At 43.0% G+C, this 14,926-nt stretch overlaps 1 protein-coding gene across 1 annotated transcript; it reads left to right on the forward strand.

Moving 5' to 3' along the window:
• Positions 1 to 8,414: 8,414 nt before the first annotated feature.
• S1PR1 (sphingosine-1-phosphate receptor 1) lies at positions 8,415 to 14,719 on the forward strand. Its single transcript, XM_040408250.1, has 2 exons — positions 8,415 to 8,693; positions 11,679 to 14,719. The coding sequence occupies exon 2, from the start codon at positions 11,756 to 11,758 to the stop codon at positions 12,878 to 12,880; it is 1,125 nt and encodes a 374-aa protein (XP_040264184.1). The 5' UTR covers positions 8,415 to 8,693; positions 11,679 to 11,755; the 3' UTR covers positions 12,881 to 14,719.
• Positions 14,720 to 14,926: the final 207 nt, after the last annotated feature.

Consider the following 14,926-nt stretch of genomic DNA (forward strand, 5'->3'; position numbering starts at 1 on the left):
CATCGCGTCGCCTGAGCCGTATAGCGAGGGACACAGACGGAAGAGGCGGCCTGCATCGCATCGCATTGCTGGAGGTAAGTATAAGTGTATTATTTTTTTTTATTTTTTTATATAGGTACAATACTGGGCTGGCACATGATAAGGGGGGCTACTGGGCTGGCACATAAGGGGGGCTACTGGGCTGGCACATAAGGGGGGACTACTGGGCTGGGCTGGCTGGGCTGGCACATGATAAGGGGGGACTACTGGGCTGGCACATGATAAGGGGGGCTACTGACACATGATATGGGGGGGCTCTGGCTACTGGCACATGATGGTGGGGGGGGGGCTCTGGCTACTGGCACATGATATGGGGGGGGCTCTGGCTACTGGCACATGATATGGGGGGGGCTCTGGCTACTGGCACATGATAAGGGGGGCTACTGGGCTGGCACATGATAAGGGGGGACTACTGGGCTGGCACATGATAAGGGGGGACTACTGGGCTGGCACATGATAAGGGGGGCTACTGACACATGATATGGGGGGGCTCTGGCTACTGGCACATGATGGTGGGGGGGGGCTCTGGCTACTGGCACATGATGGTGGGGGGGGGGCTCTGGCTACTGGCACATGATATGGGGGGGGGCTCTGGCTACTGGCACATGATATGGGGGGGCTCTGGCTACTGGCATATGATATGGGGGGCTCTGGCTACTGGCACATGATGGTGGGGGGGCTCTTATTTCTGGCACATGATTGGGGGCACTCTGGCTACTGGCACATGATATGGGGGGCTCTGGCTACTGACACATGATATGGGGGGGCTCTGGCTACTGACATGATATGGGGGGGCTCTGGCTACTGGCACATGATGGTGGGGGGGCTCTTATTACTGGCACATGATTGGGGGCATCTATGGGGGCACATCTTACTGCAGATTATTGGGGGGCACTATAGGGGCATCTACTGAGGCTAAAAAAGAAGATATTTTATATGGGGGCTCTGTATAGGGGCATTTTATACTGGGACACATTATGGTGGGTACTATGGGGAAGGGGGGGGCACTATGGGGGTCATCTACGGGGGCACTGAGAAGGGGTATTTTATATTGGCACATTATGGGAACATTAGCTCAACTGGGGGCATTACAAATGTTTTGCATATTATAAGGAGAATTATTACTACTGGGGGGGCATTATGGTGGGCTTTATTACTCCCCCATGGTATGACCCCCTAGTAGCTGCACCAGCCTCTCCCTGCTCTGCTATCCCTCTGCCCTTTCTCCAAATCCTTATTATGAAATCTTTCTCATTAGGTTAAAGCACAACATCAGCTCCGCCGAGCCCCCGGCCAAAGTGTTGAAGTGGCGTCCGAGATCCCCAAGGGCCAAGTCAAGTAACTGTAAGTTTTTATGGGGGTTCTACAAAAGAGCTTTTTTTTTTTTTTTTTTTGTTAAGGTTATCTGAAAGATGGGTTTAAAATATTTTGACAGGGGCGCAGTTTCAGTGCTTGCCATAGGCGCCATTTTCACTAGATACGCCTCTGGCTATGACTGGGCAGTTAATGTACAGGGTTACAGTCTGTTTAGAAAGGATCGCAAAAACTGGAGAGGGGGAGGGGTAAGTAAGGGACATGAACACGTGGCGTCACCGTGGGTAGAAATACATGGAGGCAAAAACAATACTAAAATACTGATAGGAGTTTATTATAAACCACCTATTATACCAGAGTCCACAGAAAATCTGCTACTAAACGAGATAGACGAGGCGGCAAATCATAATGAGGTGGTTATAATGGGGGACTTCAACTACCCAGTTATAGACTGGGAAACTGAAACTTGTATATCTCATAAAGAAAACAGGTTTTTGGCAATAACCAAAGACAATTACCTTTCCTAACTGGTTCAGGACCCGACTAGAGGGACAGCCATACTGGACTTAGGCTACTTTCACAATTGCGGCAGAGTGATCCGGCAAGCAGTTCCGTCGCCGGCAATCTGCATGCAAACGGACAGCATTTGTAGACGAATCCGGATCTGTCTTACAAATGCATTGCAAGAACGGATCAGTCTCTCCGGATGTCATCCGGAGAAAGGGATCAGTTATATATTTTTTTCACATTTTTACGGACGGACGGACCCAGCATTGCGGTATTTTTAATGCTGGATCCGGGACTAATACATTAATGTAAATTAATGCCGGCATTCCGGCAACTGATCCGGAATTTTGGACGGAGATAATACCGCAGCATGCTGCGGTATTTCCTTTGTCCAAAACACCATTCAGTGACTGAACTGAAGACATCCTGATGCATCCTGAACAGATTTCTCTCCATACAGAATGCATGGGGATGAAACTGATCAGTTCTTTTCTGGTATTGAGCCCCTATGACGGAACTCAGTGCCGGAAAAGAAAAACGCTAGTGTGAAAGTACCCTTAGTATTAACCAATAAACCTGACAACAGATGTGCAGGTCGGGGGACACCTGGGAAATATTGACCATAAAGTAATAACCTTTCAATTGTCATTGAAAAGAGTGTTTCTTCAGGGAGGAACAAAAATACCAAACTTCAAAAAAGCTAAATTTAGCCAACTAAGAGAAGCCATAGGCCTAACTAACTGGGACAAAGTCCTCAAAAATAAAAATACAGCCACAAAATGGGATATTTTTAAAAGCTTCCGAAATCCTAATTGTGAGAGGTACATACCGTATGGGAATAAAAGGTTAAGGAACAATAAAAAAAAACAATGTGGATAAATAGAATGTAAAGAAAGCAATAAATGGCAAAAAGAAAGCATTTAAATCACCATAAAAAATAAAATAGAATATGTAAAAAACTAGAGACCGAGAGATTAATTACCAAAGAGAGCAAAACTAACCCTAAAATGTTCTACAATTATATAAATGGTAAAAAGTATAAATCTGAAGGTGTCGGCCCTCTACAGAGTAATGAGGGGGGAGTTGCAGAGAACGATGAGGAGAAAGCAAAGCTATAAAATATTTTTTGTGGGTGTGGCTGCTTGTACTATTTAGCCTCTGCTGGTTGCCTGAAGCTGGGGGCTACTCCAGCCATGGTGTATGCTGGAGTTATCCTCCTGGTCGTAATATACCATCTTTCCAGTGAGGGCCACCCTTGTGGTCATAGAAGATGTTCTTGTGGTGTCTCACGTTATTGCAGCTATGGAGTCCTGGGTTCCTGTGTGGTTTGTGGTGTGTGCTGTGTCCTTTCGCTTACCTGCCATCTCCATATGCTGTATGTGTTCCCCTCTCCTTGCAGCCTGGCCTCAGATAGAGACTCCTGTTTCTCAATTACTGGGATGAACAGGTCGTCTCTTCCCTGCTCCTAAGCGAGGGATTACCAGGGCGACTTATGGTTTATAGGAATCCTGAGTATGAGTCGTCCTACCATCGGGGTCCGCTCATACGGTGAGGAGTCAGGGAGAGGATTAGGGACGCGGTAGGAGGTGACCTGCTCCCTTATTACTCCTTTTGGCCAGGCTGATCTCCTTTACCCTCTGACACCGCACGGTGGGGGGTTTCCCCCCACTCCCCGTCGTGACATATAGACTTGACAGGGGCGAATCAATGGATGTCGTATATCTGGACTTCTCCAAAGCATTTGACACTGTACCGCATGAAAGGTTAGTATATAAAATGAGAATGCTCGGACTGGGAGAAAATGTCTATGTGGATAAGTAACTGGCTGAGGGATAGAAAACAGAGGGTGGTTATTAATGGTACACACTCAGATTGGGTCACTGTCACTAGTGGAGTCAGTATTGGGCCCTATTCTCTTCAATATATTTATTAATGATCTTGTAGAAGGCTTGCACAGTAAAATATGAATTTTAGCATTTTTTTTTTGACAATAAACTGTGTAAAGTAATTAACACGGAAGAGGACAGTATACTGCTACAGAGGGATCTGGATAGATTGGAGGCTTGGGCAGAGAAGTGGCAGATGAGGTTTACATACTAAATGGTAAAACACTAGGTAACACTGACATAGAAAAGTACTTAGGTACAGCAAACTAAGCTGTAAAAACCAGTGTCAGGCAGCTGCTGCCAAGGCCAATAAGATAATGGGTTACATCAAAAGGGGCATAGATGACCGTGATGAGAACATAGTCCTACCACTTTATAAATCACTAGTTAGACCACACATGGAGTACTGTGTACAGTTCTGGGCTCCTGTGAACAAGGCAGACATAGCAGAGCTGGAGAGGGTTCAGAGGAGGGCAACTAAAGTAATTACTGGAATGGGTGGACTACAGTACCCTGAAAGATTATCAAAATTAGGGTTATTCACTTTAGAAAAAAAGACGACTGAGGGGAGATCTAATTACTATGTATAAATATATCAGGGGTCAGTACAGAGATCTATCCCATCATCTATTTATCCCCAGGACTGTGACTGTGACGAGGGGACATCCTCTGCGTCTGGAGGAAAGAAGGTTTGTACACAAACATAGAAGAGGATTCTTTACGGTAAGAGCAGTGAGACTATGGAACTCTCTGCCTGAGGAGGTGGTGATGGTGAGTTCACTGAAAGAGTTCAAGAGGGCCCTGGATGTGTTTCTGGAGCGTTATAATATTACAGATCATAGCTACTAGAGAGGGGTTGGTGATCTAGGGAGTTATTCTGATTGCATGATTGGAGTCGGGAAGGAATTCTTTACCCTTAAGGTTTTTTTTTTGCCTTCCTCTGGATCAACTTGCAGGATAACAGGCCGAACTGGATGGACAGTTGTCTTTTTTCGGCCTTATAAACTATGTTACTCTAAAGAGCACTACAAACAGTGTGTTTCTGTAGTGTTTTCCTCACTTTCGGCACCATTTATGGACACATAGGGGGAGAGTTATCAAAACTAGTGTAAAGGAAAACTGGCTTAGTTACCCATAGCAACCAATCAGATGCCTATTTTATTTTTCAGAGCTCCTTTGGAAAATGAAAGGTAGAATTTAAATGGTTAATTTGTGCAACTAAGCCAGTTTTCCTCTCCGCCAGTTTTGACAAATCTCCCCCCATAACCTTTTTTTCCCTTTAAACACAAAATGCTAAAGGACGTAAATGGCATTTTTTTCAGGCATTTTTCCATATGCGTCTATAAAGAGAAGAAGCGAGTGGTGCACAGTGGAGCACATTTATCAAGGGAACACTTGCTTGAAAATGTGTGACTTTTTGGGGACACACGTATTATAATTTACTCAGGAAAACAGTAAAATGTATGCAAGAAAACTGGTGCAAATGATATATGAAATTCTTAAATTCTGGCACAATGACGGCCTGAGATGCACCATAATTATTAAGAGTCGTGCATATAAAACGACAATAATAATACATTGTTTTTAATTAAAACTACCTTATTTCTGTTCTTTTCTGCATTTTTTGTGCAATCAGTTGTGGTTTTTAGAGACATTGAAATTGACTGCAAACATTTTATTGTTTGTTGTTTTTTTGGAGGTTTTTAGGCCCATTGTATTTTCCACAAAAAGCAGCATGTTCTAAGTATAACATTATTCCTACTGTTTTTCCCGTATGGGACTTGAAAAACAAACTGAATGAATAAATGCTGCATTGGAGATGGTTCCATGTACAGATGTAGAAGACATTCAGTTGACGGTCACCTCGGTCACCTTTGGGACTTCATGGTTTCTGTGCTGTGATACATAAATCCACAAGGAACACATTGTTATATCATCTATCATCCATAGGAATTGTGAGAGCATCCTGAATACAGGGGCATGGCGAGGAATGGCAAGCGAGGCTTGTGGCCCGGGCGCAGGGACTTTAGGGCGCACCTGCCTGGGCAGTTCGTTTAGATCAGGGGTGCACAACCTGCGGCCCGGGGGCCACATGCGGCCCTCAATACCATTCTATGCGGCCCCCAACCACCTGGTAGCAGACATGTATGTCTATGTCTTGTGGCTGCTCACATAATTCTTTAATGTATTGTCCCATAAGATGGGAGTCCTGGAAGTGTAACTAGACATTTATAATATATACTGTATGTTCAATATTCCTTAAATATAGTATTTCACTTGGTAATACCCCTTTAAAGTTTATTTTCGGCCCTTGGAATTGGTTCAGGTTGACAATGTGGCCTCCAACCAGAAAAGGTTGTGCACCCCTGGTTTAGATGATACAGCAAGGAGCTGTCCTGTCCCTGCCTCACTATTAGGCCTCTTGCACACAAGCGTTTTTTTTTTCCGTTTCCGTTCCGTTTTTTCGCGAATTCCGTTTGCGGTCCGTATGCGGAACCATTCATTTCAATGGGTCCGCAAAAACAACGGAAGGTACTCTGTATGCATTCTGTTTCCGTATTTCCGTTCCGTTCAAAGATAGAACATGTCCTATTATTGCCTGCAAATCACGTTCCGTGGCTCTATTCAAGTCAATGGGTCCACTAAAAAAACGGAATGCATACGGAATGCATCCGTATGTCTTCCGTATCCGTTCCGTTTTTGCAGAACCATCTATTGAAATTTTTTTGCCCAGCCCAATTTTTTTATGTACTTACTGTTTAAACATTATTGTATCCTTCCGTTTCCGTTTGCGATCGGCAAAAAACATATCACAAACGGAAAAACGGAATGCCAAAGCAGAAAGGAAGCGGAAACACTACTGAAACAAAATAAAGGAAAAACGGACCTCAAAATACTGAAAAAGCCATACGGTCGTGTGCAAGAGGACTAAGCTGAGCTCCAGCGCTGAAAGTCCGGGAGTCAGCCTCCTGCACAGCCAGCAGTGCGATGTGTGTGTGTGACCGCGTCTGCTGCTGGGGAACGCATAATGTGCCGATCGTCAGGGAAACAGGTAAGTATTTGTGTGTGTGTGTTTTTAACTTTATTAATGGAACTGAAGGTGGGCATTACTACAGTGAGGCAGCACAATGTGGGCATAACTACTGTGAAGGATGTATCATGTGGGCATCACTACTATGAGGGGCACAATGTGGGCGTAACTACTGTGAAGGATGTATCATACGGGAATTACTATTGTGAGGGGCATAATGTGGGCATAACTAATGACAGGGGCTACAATGTGAAAATTCTTACTGTGAGGGGGCACAATGTGGACGTAACTACTGTGAACTATGTATCATGTGGGCATTACTTCTGTAAGAGGTCACAATGTGGGCATTAGTACTGTGAGGGGGCACAGTGTGGACATTAGTACTGTGAGGGGGTACAATATGGGCATTAGTACTGTGAGGGGGTACAATATGGGCATTAGTACTATATGGGCATTACTATTGTGAGGGGGCACAATGTTGGCATGAGTACTGTGAAGGGGCACACTGTGGTCATTAGTACTGTGAGGGGGCACAATATGGGCATTAGTACTGTGAGGGGGTTACAATATGGGCATTAGTACTGTGAGGGGGCACAATGTGGGCATTAGTACTATGAGTGGGCACAATGTGGGCATTAGTACTGTGAGGGAGCACAATGTGGGCATTAGTACTGTGAGGGAGCACAATGTGGGCATTAGTACTGTGAGTGGTCACAATATGGGCATTAGTACTTTGAGAGGGCACAATGTGGGCATTAGTACTGTGAGTGGTCACGATATGGGCATTAGTACTTTGAGGGGGCACAATGTTTGCATGAGTACTGTGAAGGGGCACAATGTAGTCATTAGTACTGTGAGGGGGCACAATATAGGCATTTGTACTATGAGGGGGTCACAATATAGGCATTAGTACTGTGTGGTAGCACTAAGGGGAAACCAACGCCATAGATTACCTTGTACTATATTGGGATGGCTGGGTCTTTCAGGGCAGCACAGCGCCCACTGCTAGGTATTTACCAGGTACAGTCACCATCCCTTCCTTATGTGATTTTTCTTTTTGCTCTGTCACCACAGGCACCTTGTTCCGGATCTAGCAGACATCACGCTGACATGCCAGCAAAACCCTGGATGAGGTAGGAAAAGTTGGTTCTTTAATTTATTGCAAGGTGTATTGGTACTGCCGTGTACCCTGTTTTATCATGTAACATATTGGGGGTCATTTACAAATATCATTTTTGTGCCGGCCTTTATTCCTTTTCTGCATTGCTGGAGGATTAGCCTGATTTATGGATTTTGTGCACTTTAGGCAGTCCATACACCTGCAGTAAAAATTACTGGTGCCCTGTTAGATAGTAAATGTGTTGGGGCCAGGCCATTCTCAAACCTTTGCCACTCCTAAACAGTTGCAAAAAGGGGTCTTAGGAAAATGTTTACTCCTAAAACAGGCTTAAAAATATTCAGAAGGATATTGTTAAAAGTTACATTTTAAGCTATTTAAGCATAACCCTAAGGGGGCTGGGTGGGATTGGTAGAGTACAGGTGGCAGATTTTGTCCTTCTCTCTGATCTAATAAAATTGGGTGGTAAGTGCTGGGGAAGGTGGGGGGGAGCCGCTGTGAGTCCGGGTGCTGGAGAGCAGAGCTAGGAGCTGCACCTCTGCTGAGCAGGAGGAGCTTGTGAGAAGACAAGGGTGTCCACACTGTGTGAGGAGGCAGAACAGACAGCACTCAGCGCTCTGTGGACCTTGTATGGAGGATCTTCTGGGCAGGAAAGCCAGCAGCTATGAGGTCTCCTTATGAGAGATGAAGGATTTGTCACTTCTGGAGTAACCTGACCACATGGGAAGATATTTAAAAAGTTCATTTTGCAGGACAAGAGAAGACTGCCTGACGGCAAGAACTTCAACCTCACACAAAGGTATGATGTATAGTAATGTATCAGATATGTATGCTTAATAGTAAAGGTATATATCTATAGTGACAAACATTTGTAATGGGATTTTCTCACCCAAGGGACTTAACGTCGCAGTTGCACATACAGTGTGTAGTCAGTGTATAAGTAGCTATACCATGCCTAATAATGTAGAGGATGTATACTGTATAAAATGTATAGCAATATTATAGGATGTATGGTAAAGAGCCACCTATGCTATCCAAAGGCTCCGGATATTGTGCTTAGTTTTCCCATGGGAAAGTCATGCTTTGCATGGAAATTCTTGAACAATTGTACTAGTCTCAATGACTAAAGGCTGAGAAACATTTCAGAGCCTGTTTGATAGACCCTTGGATCAATTGCATGGATTTGTATTTGCCAGAAGCCATTATTTTGGTTGCATGGATTGTCCATTATGGGTTGCATCAGCATCATTCAGGATATGTGTGTTATCAGTTAATAAATACATAAGACTATCGGGATGTCCACTGAGAATCCATCTCATCAGCATCTCCATCTAGTTCTCCTCACTTATATCCAGACAATATTAGGAGAATGATTATTTCGATCAGCAACCTCGGATCTGGGCACCCTTCCCCAGTATGATGGATTTAGATCCTGAACAGCCCTGACATGGAATAATAGACACTTTACACAGGATTTTGTCTCTAATCTGTTTGCTGAGCTCATTTAAAACCAGCCAGGGGCACAGGAGCCATGCTGGGGGGGGGGGGGGGGGGGGGGGGGGGGTGCAGTTTATATGGATCTTCTGCTGTCTTGCTGGATTACTTTGGATCCACACCTGCCATACTATGCACCTATGTAAACAAGTATAGCTGCATTTATTTGTACTTCAGCTAACCTCTTCTTTGATTAACACCAAAACTAATTATCTCCAGGGATTGAGAACTCACAGAGAGAAGTGAAAACCTGAGGTTTCTACATACAGTTTTGGAAGCCAAAACCAGAAGTGAATAAAAAAAAAATAGAAGTCGTATCCGTCCTTTATACGTTCTCTCTTCTTATTGATCCGCTCCTGATTTTGGCTTCCAAAACTGCATCCAGAAAACTGACTGTGTGGTCATACCCTAAGTCATTAACTGAAAACCTTTAGACATTTTTTACTATGTCACTTCCATTCCTGGTATTGTCCTGTAGTAGATACTTTCAGTATGGCAAAACTTTGGAGCTCCCTGTGGGAGAGATTTATTAATGTGCCAGAACTCTGGCTTAATTTGCATCACCTCTATTTCGTGTTTTAGGCATTTTTTTTGCACCTCGCTTAACTAGAGGACATTGCTTAAGATGCCGCAAAATTTTGGTTCAAAGTGAGACAACCAATAGGTGGTGTAAAACTAGACAAACATGCCTAAAAATGCACCAAATTAACATCTAACCTGAGGCACGGTGATACATGATGCATCTTCAAGACTGCCTAGTCTTAACTTTACACTTTCTTCACATTACATAGGATTAGTAAATCTGCTCCATCGGTGTCATGTTCTACAAGAGGACCACGAGTGACCGATTGCATGCTCTGTCAAATGTAGAGATGTTTCTTAAATGAGTAAGAATGAATCATAACTGAGATGCAGAGTGAACATCTAAGGTTCGCAAGTTTTTGCAGGAGCCCTTGCTTCCACCTCGGTTAATGCCTGAGGTCTGAAGATTCAGTTCCCTGAACTTGGTCTCCTGAAGGAGGTTGGCACTTGCTTCAGGTGCAGTAACGCGGCCAACATATACATACATCAAAGTACCTATGAACTATAGAGGGAAAACCAATGGCAAAAGGTTATCCTTTTGACATACTCTTGGCCAGGATATGTCAGGATCCCGCTGTCCCAACTGTACTGAAAGTGTAGTCAACTGCAGTTTTCTACACAAATATATATTTCATAATGGTAGTCTATCCTAGATATATGCAGCTGTATAGACTACCTATTTTTATATTTAATGGTTCTGCTGAATTAAACCTTATAAATCAGCACATTATAAAAAAAAATTATATTGTGAAGGAACCTGAGAAAGTATCAGTTTCATAATTGACCATAATTGTAGCAAAATAAACTACAACGTTTAAAGCAATGGGAGCTGAGGCTACATAGCAGCTACACAGGCTTTACCTGTAGTACATACTACATTACTGCATGGTTACACATGCATTGCCTGCACATCACTTCATTACTACAGACAGAGAAGTTCCCATTGCTCTGGACCCAGTATGCGTCTCCTCTGGATGCTGAACAAACTGTACTTTTATCTGATCCTCTAATTTCCTTTCTTCCAGTTCATTGTTACCCAAGTTTTACCATCACTTGCGCAAACAAGAAAACCTTCCCCCACATACAGAAAGCTTCCTTTAGAGTAAAGTGACATCATACAGAGGGTTACCCGCTCCTCTCTTCCTAGACAGCAGCTATATAGTACTGTATATGATGTGTATATATATATATGCTCCTCATATTACCTATGCCTTTTCCATAGAACGCCAAAAAACTGAGTAGAGCTGAGTTTGTCACTTGGCACAACTCATAATGTACAGTACTACCTTTGGTCTATAGACTGCAGGCAATCCTGCTTTAACTTAATGGAGTAATCATGGGGCAAAATGCTGCAGCTTTAAAGAACTAAATGGCAAATCCAGCTTTACAATGTGTATATAAAGTATAGGGGTCCCAGAACCCACATTGGTTGCATATGATTAATTCCACTATGTTTTAAAGGCAAAATTGTGCATTGTAGTTTCAGTTTTTTGTAGCTTCATGAATTCCAACGCGAATCTGTTGAATGCAAAGACGTATTTTAGAGTTAAATTGTGAAATGCACCTAGATTTCTAGATATAATAGACAAAATGATGTTATTTGATGTTTTTTTAGATGACAACCCATAAACCGTACTAATGATATAAGTAATGTACATCAGATAAACAAAGAACAATGAAGCTAACATGGCAATGTAATGTTTTTCAGGATAAGTCCCAAATTAGTGCCTGGAGTTTGATTTTCAAAGCACTACCGCCACCTTGTGTTGGAGAACCATAGCAGTCATGACTCCTACTGTGCTTCCTCATAAGAAGAGCCTTTATTACAACCATGAAGTCATCGTGACCCATTACAATTACACGGGAAAGTATAAGAATAACTCTACCAATGAACTAAAGCCAACCTCCATCATCTTCATCATTATCTGTTGCTTCATTGTGCTGGAGAATGTCCTGGTGCTTCTTACTATCTGGAGAACCAAGAAGTTTCATCGACCCATGTATTACTTTATTGGTAATCTGGCACTCTCTGATTTATTAGCCGGTACTGCCTACACTGCCAACATTCTCCTATCTGGATCTAATACCTACAAGTTAACTCCAGTTCAGTGGTTCATACGGGAAGGGAGTATGTTTGTTGCCCTCTCTGCCTCAGTCTTTAGCCTTTTGGCTATTGCTATTGAGCGCTACATTACCATGTTAAAAATGAGGCTGCACAATGGTAGCAAAAGCTCCAGGTCATTCCTTCTGATTAGCGGCTGCTGGGTGCTGTCACTATGTCTTGGAGGACTTCCACTCATGGGATGGAACTGCATGACAAACATGAGGCTTTGCTCCACAGTGCTCCCTCTGTACCATAAACATTACATCCTTTTTTGTACCAGTATTTTCAGCATTTTATTGCTAGCCATTGTTATTCTCTACGCCAGGATTTACTTTTTGGTAAGAACACGGAGCAGAAGTTTGACCTTTAGAAGGAACTGTGCAAGAGCAAGTAGGAGTTCTGAGAAATCTATGGCCTTGCTCAAAACAGTCATCATTGTCTTAAGTGTTTTCATTGCATGTTGGTCGCCTCTCTTCATTTTTCTCTTGCTGGATGTTGGCTGCAAGGTTGGGTCCTGCCAGGTTCTGTTCAACGCAGAGTACTTTTTGGCTCTTGCAGTTCTCAACTCAGCCACTAACCCCATCATCTACACCTTGACCAACAGGGAGATGAGGCGTGCCTTCCTAAAGATGGCAGGTTGCTGCCACTGCCCTATTCTGAATCCAGGAACGAAAGTTAAAAGACCCATCATCACAGGAATGGAGTTCAGCAGGAGCAAATCAGACAATTCTTCTCATCCTCAGAAAGATGAGGTGGAATACCACGGGACCATTATGTCTTCAGGCAATGTGACTTCCTCATCCTAGAACATGGGTAATGGGATGAAGTTGAATAGGTTCTTATAAGTGTGTCATATCATGAAGGGAAATTAATCTGGATATGCCAAGGCCACTTTGAGTCCAGCGTAGAACTGGGCGGAGATGAGTGGAACATTTGACTGGAAGGATGAGGAGCAGGCAAGCTGCATAGACAAGATGAAGGGCTTGTGGAACACTAGTCTTAAATGCAAGAATGGGATATAAACATTATGTATAATGTGGATTTATTGCTCCATGAACAGTGCAAATGTGGGATCTAACATCACTTACCCTAAGCATATAGGACTCTTAATATAGAACATGACTCTCTGTAGAAGACCAATACTGGGCAAGAGTTTAACAAGCTCCTATGTAAATCCTATGTGTTCTATATGGTGGAGTCCAATTGTTTTGCTTTGTAACAAAGTCTGCCTGGAATATGGGTGAACTATAGAAAGGCGGCATCACTACATGCTTGTCCCAAATCTGAATCACTTGGTGTTGATGATGGTGTGCAGATGTAGCAGAGCTGAGCTTGCCTCTCACAATGTTTTATCTGTGGTACATAAGACAGCAGGTAACATCTTGAGAGATGATTCAGAGTTGTTTTGTGCACAAACAATGAAACCTTAACAGAGTTAAATGGAAGATTAAACTCTACTACATCTGTATATTCAAAAATCACCAGTGTGGTTTGAATTGGATGGGGCTCAGCACTTACGTATTTTTTAGTCTTTTTAACGTGTTGTAATCTCCAGTTTAAAGGAGACGTGTATTCTGTAATTGTGGCACACATGACTGCTCTGAGGTTAATGGAGCGTCCCCGTAGCACGCCTATTGTCATGTGTGTCTTGTGAAGTTGCAGTGGTTTAGTCTAGAATGAGATCCAGGTTTCATGTCCAGTGGGATTGGGAGCTTTTTGCCCTTGTCGGATGATTCATTGGTGCAGGATACAGGCTCTATGCAGAACATTCACATCAAAGACCGATAGTATGGACAGAATTTGTCAGTGTCAGTCAATCTTTTGTCTCTTTGGATCGAGCAGAGTCCATATCACATTTCATTTCATTGTAGGGAATCATGGACACGACCGTATGTTTTTTCAGGTCTGCAAAACATGGATCCACAAAATACAGATGATGTCTGGGTGATGTTTGTGTTGCATCTGGTTTTGTGATCCCATGGACTTCAAAAGGTCAGTGGTCCGCATTTTGCAGCTAAGAGTAAGACATACGGATGCAGTAAGCACACAGAATATCTGTGTGCTTACTGCATCTGTATGTCTGTTCTGGAAAAAAGTTAGAACATGTCCTATACTTGGCCTCAAAATGCCTACCATGAATCTATGGAAGTCAACAGGTCCGCAAAAAAACTCATGCAACACGGACAACACACAGACGACATCGGTATTTTGCGGATCACAAAATACATATGGTCATGTGTATAACTCTTCAAGAAGATTGCTATCTCTAAAACTGATCTTGCCATTTGAGGCAGTGGGACACTATTTTGGCTAAATTTAAACTATAGTATTGTATAGTAAGTAAGTTCGTTTTATGGGAAACATTCACATTTTTGGCAAGAAATATTTATGACCTAAACCCACCTAGTGAATGTACTGTAGGAATATCAAAACTTTAAAAGAGTTGTCCCAGAATAGCAACTTATTATTCATAGGGTAGGGATCATGAAAATGTTCCCGGTTTGAATGGGACCCCCACTTATCATGAGAAAAGTTAAGCATGTGATCTGCCGCGCCATTCAAAGTTGATGGGACTAAAACTATTCTGTCTCTGATATACCGTTCAATACAGTGTATAAGGGAATATTCATAGCACCTAATGAATATTACATTTGTCCAGAATCGTCTCAACTTTATGTGCACAATAGGTACACATTATGTTAAGGGAGCAAATGTCTGTAGTGGTATCTGAAATAAAAGGCTTGCATGCTTATATAACGTTAAGGGTACGGCCGACATGTTCAGGTTTTTTTATGCAATTTTTGAAGCCAAAACCGGGAGTGGATTCATAAAAGTGGAGAAGTGGCATCTGT

The sequence above is a fragment of the Bufo bufo genome, chromosome 9 (assembly GCF_905171765.1).
Source record: "Bufo bufo chromosome 9, aBufBuf1.1, whole genome shotgun sequence".
Lineage (NCBI taxonomy): Eukaryota > Metazoa > Chordata > Amphibia > Anura > Bufonidae > Bufo > Bufo bufo.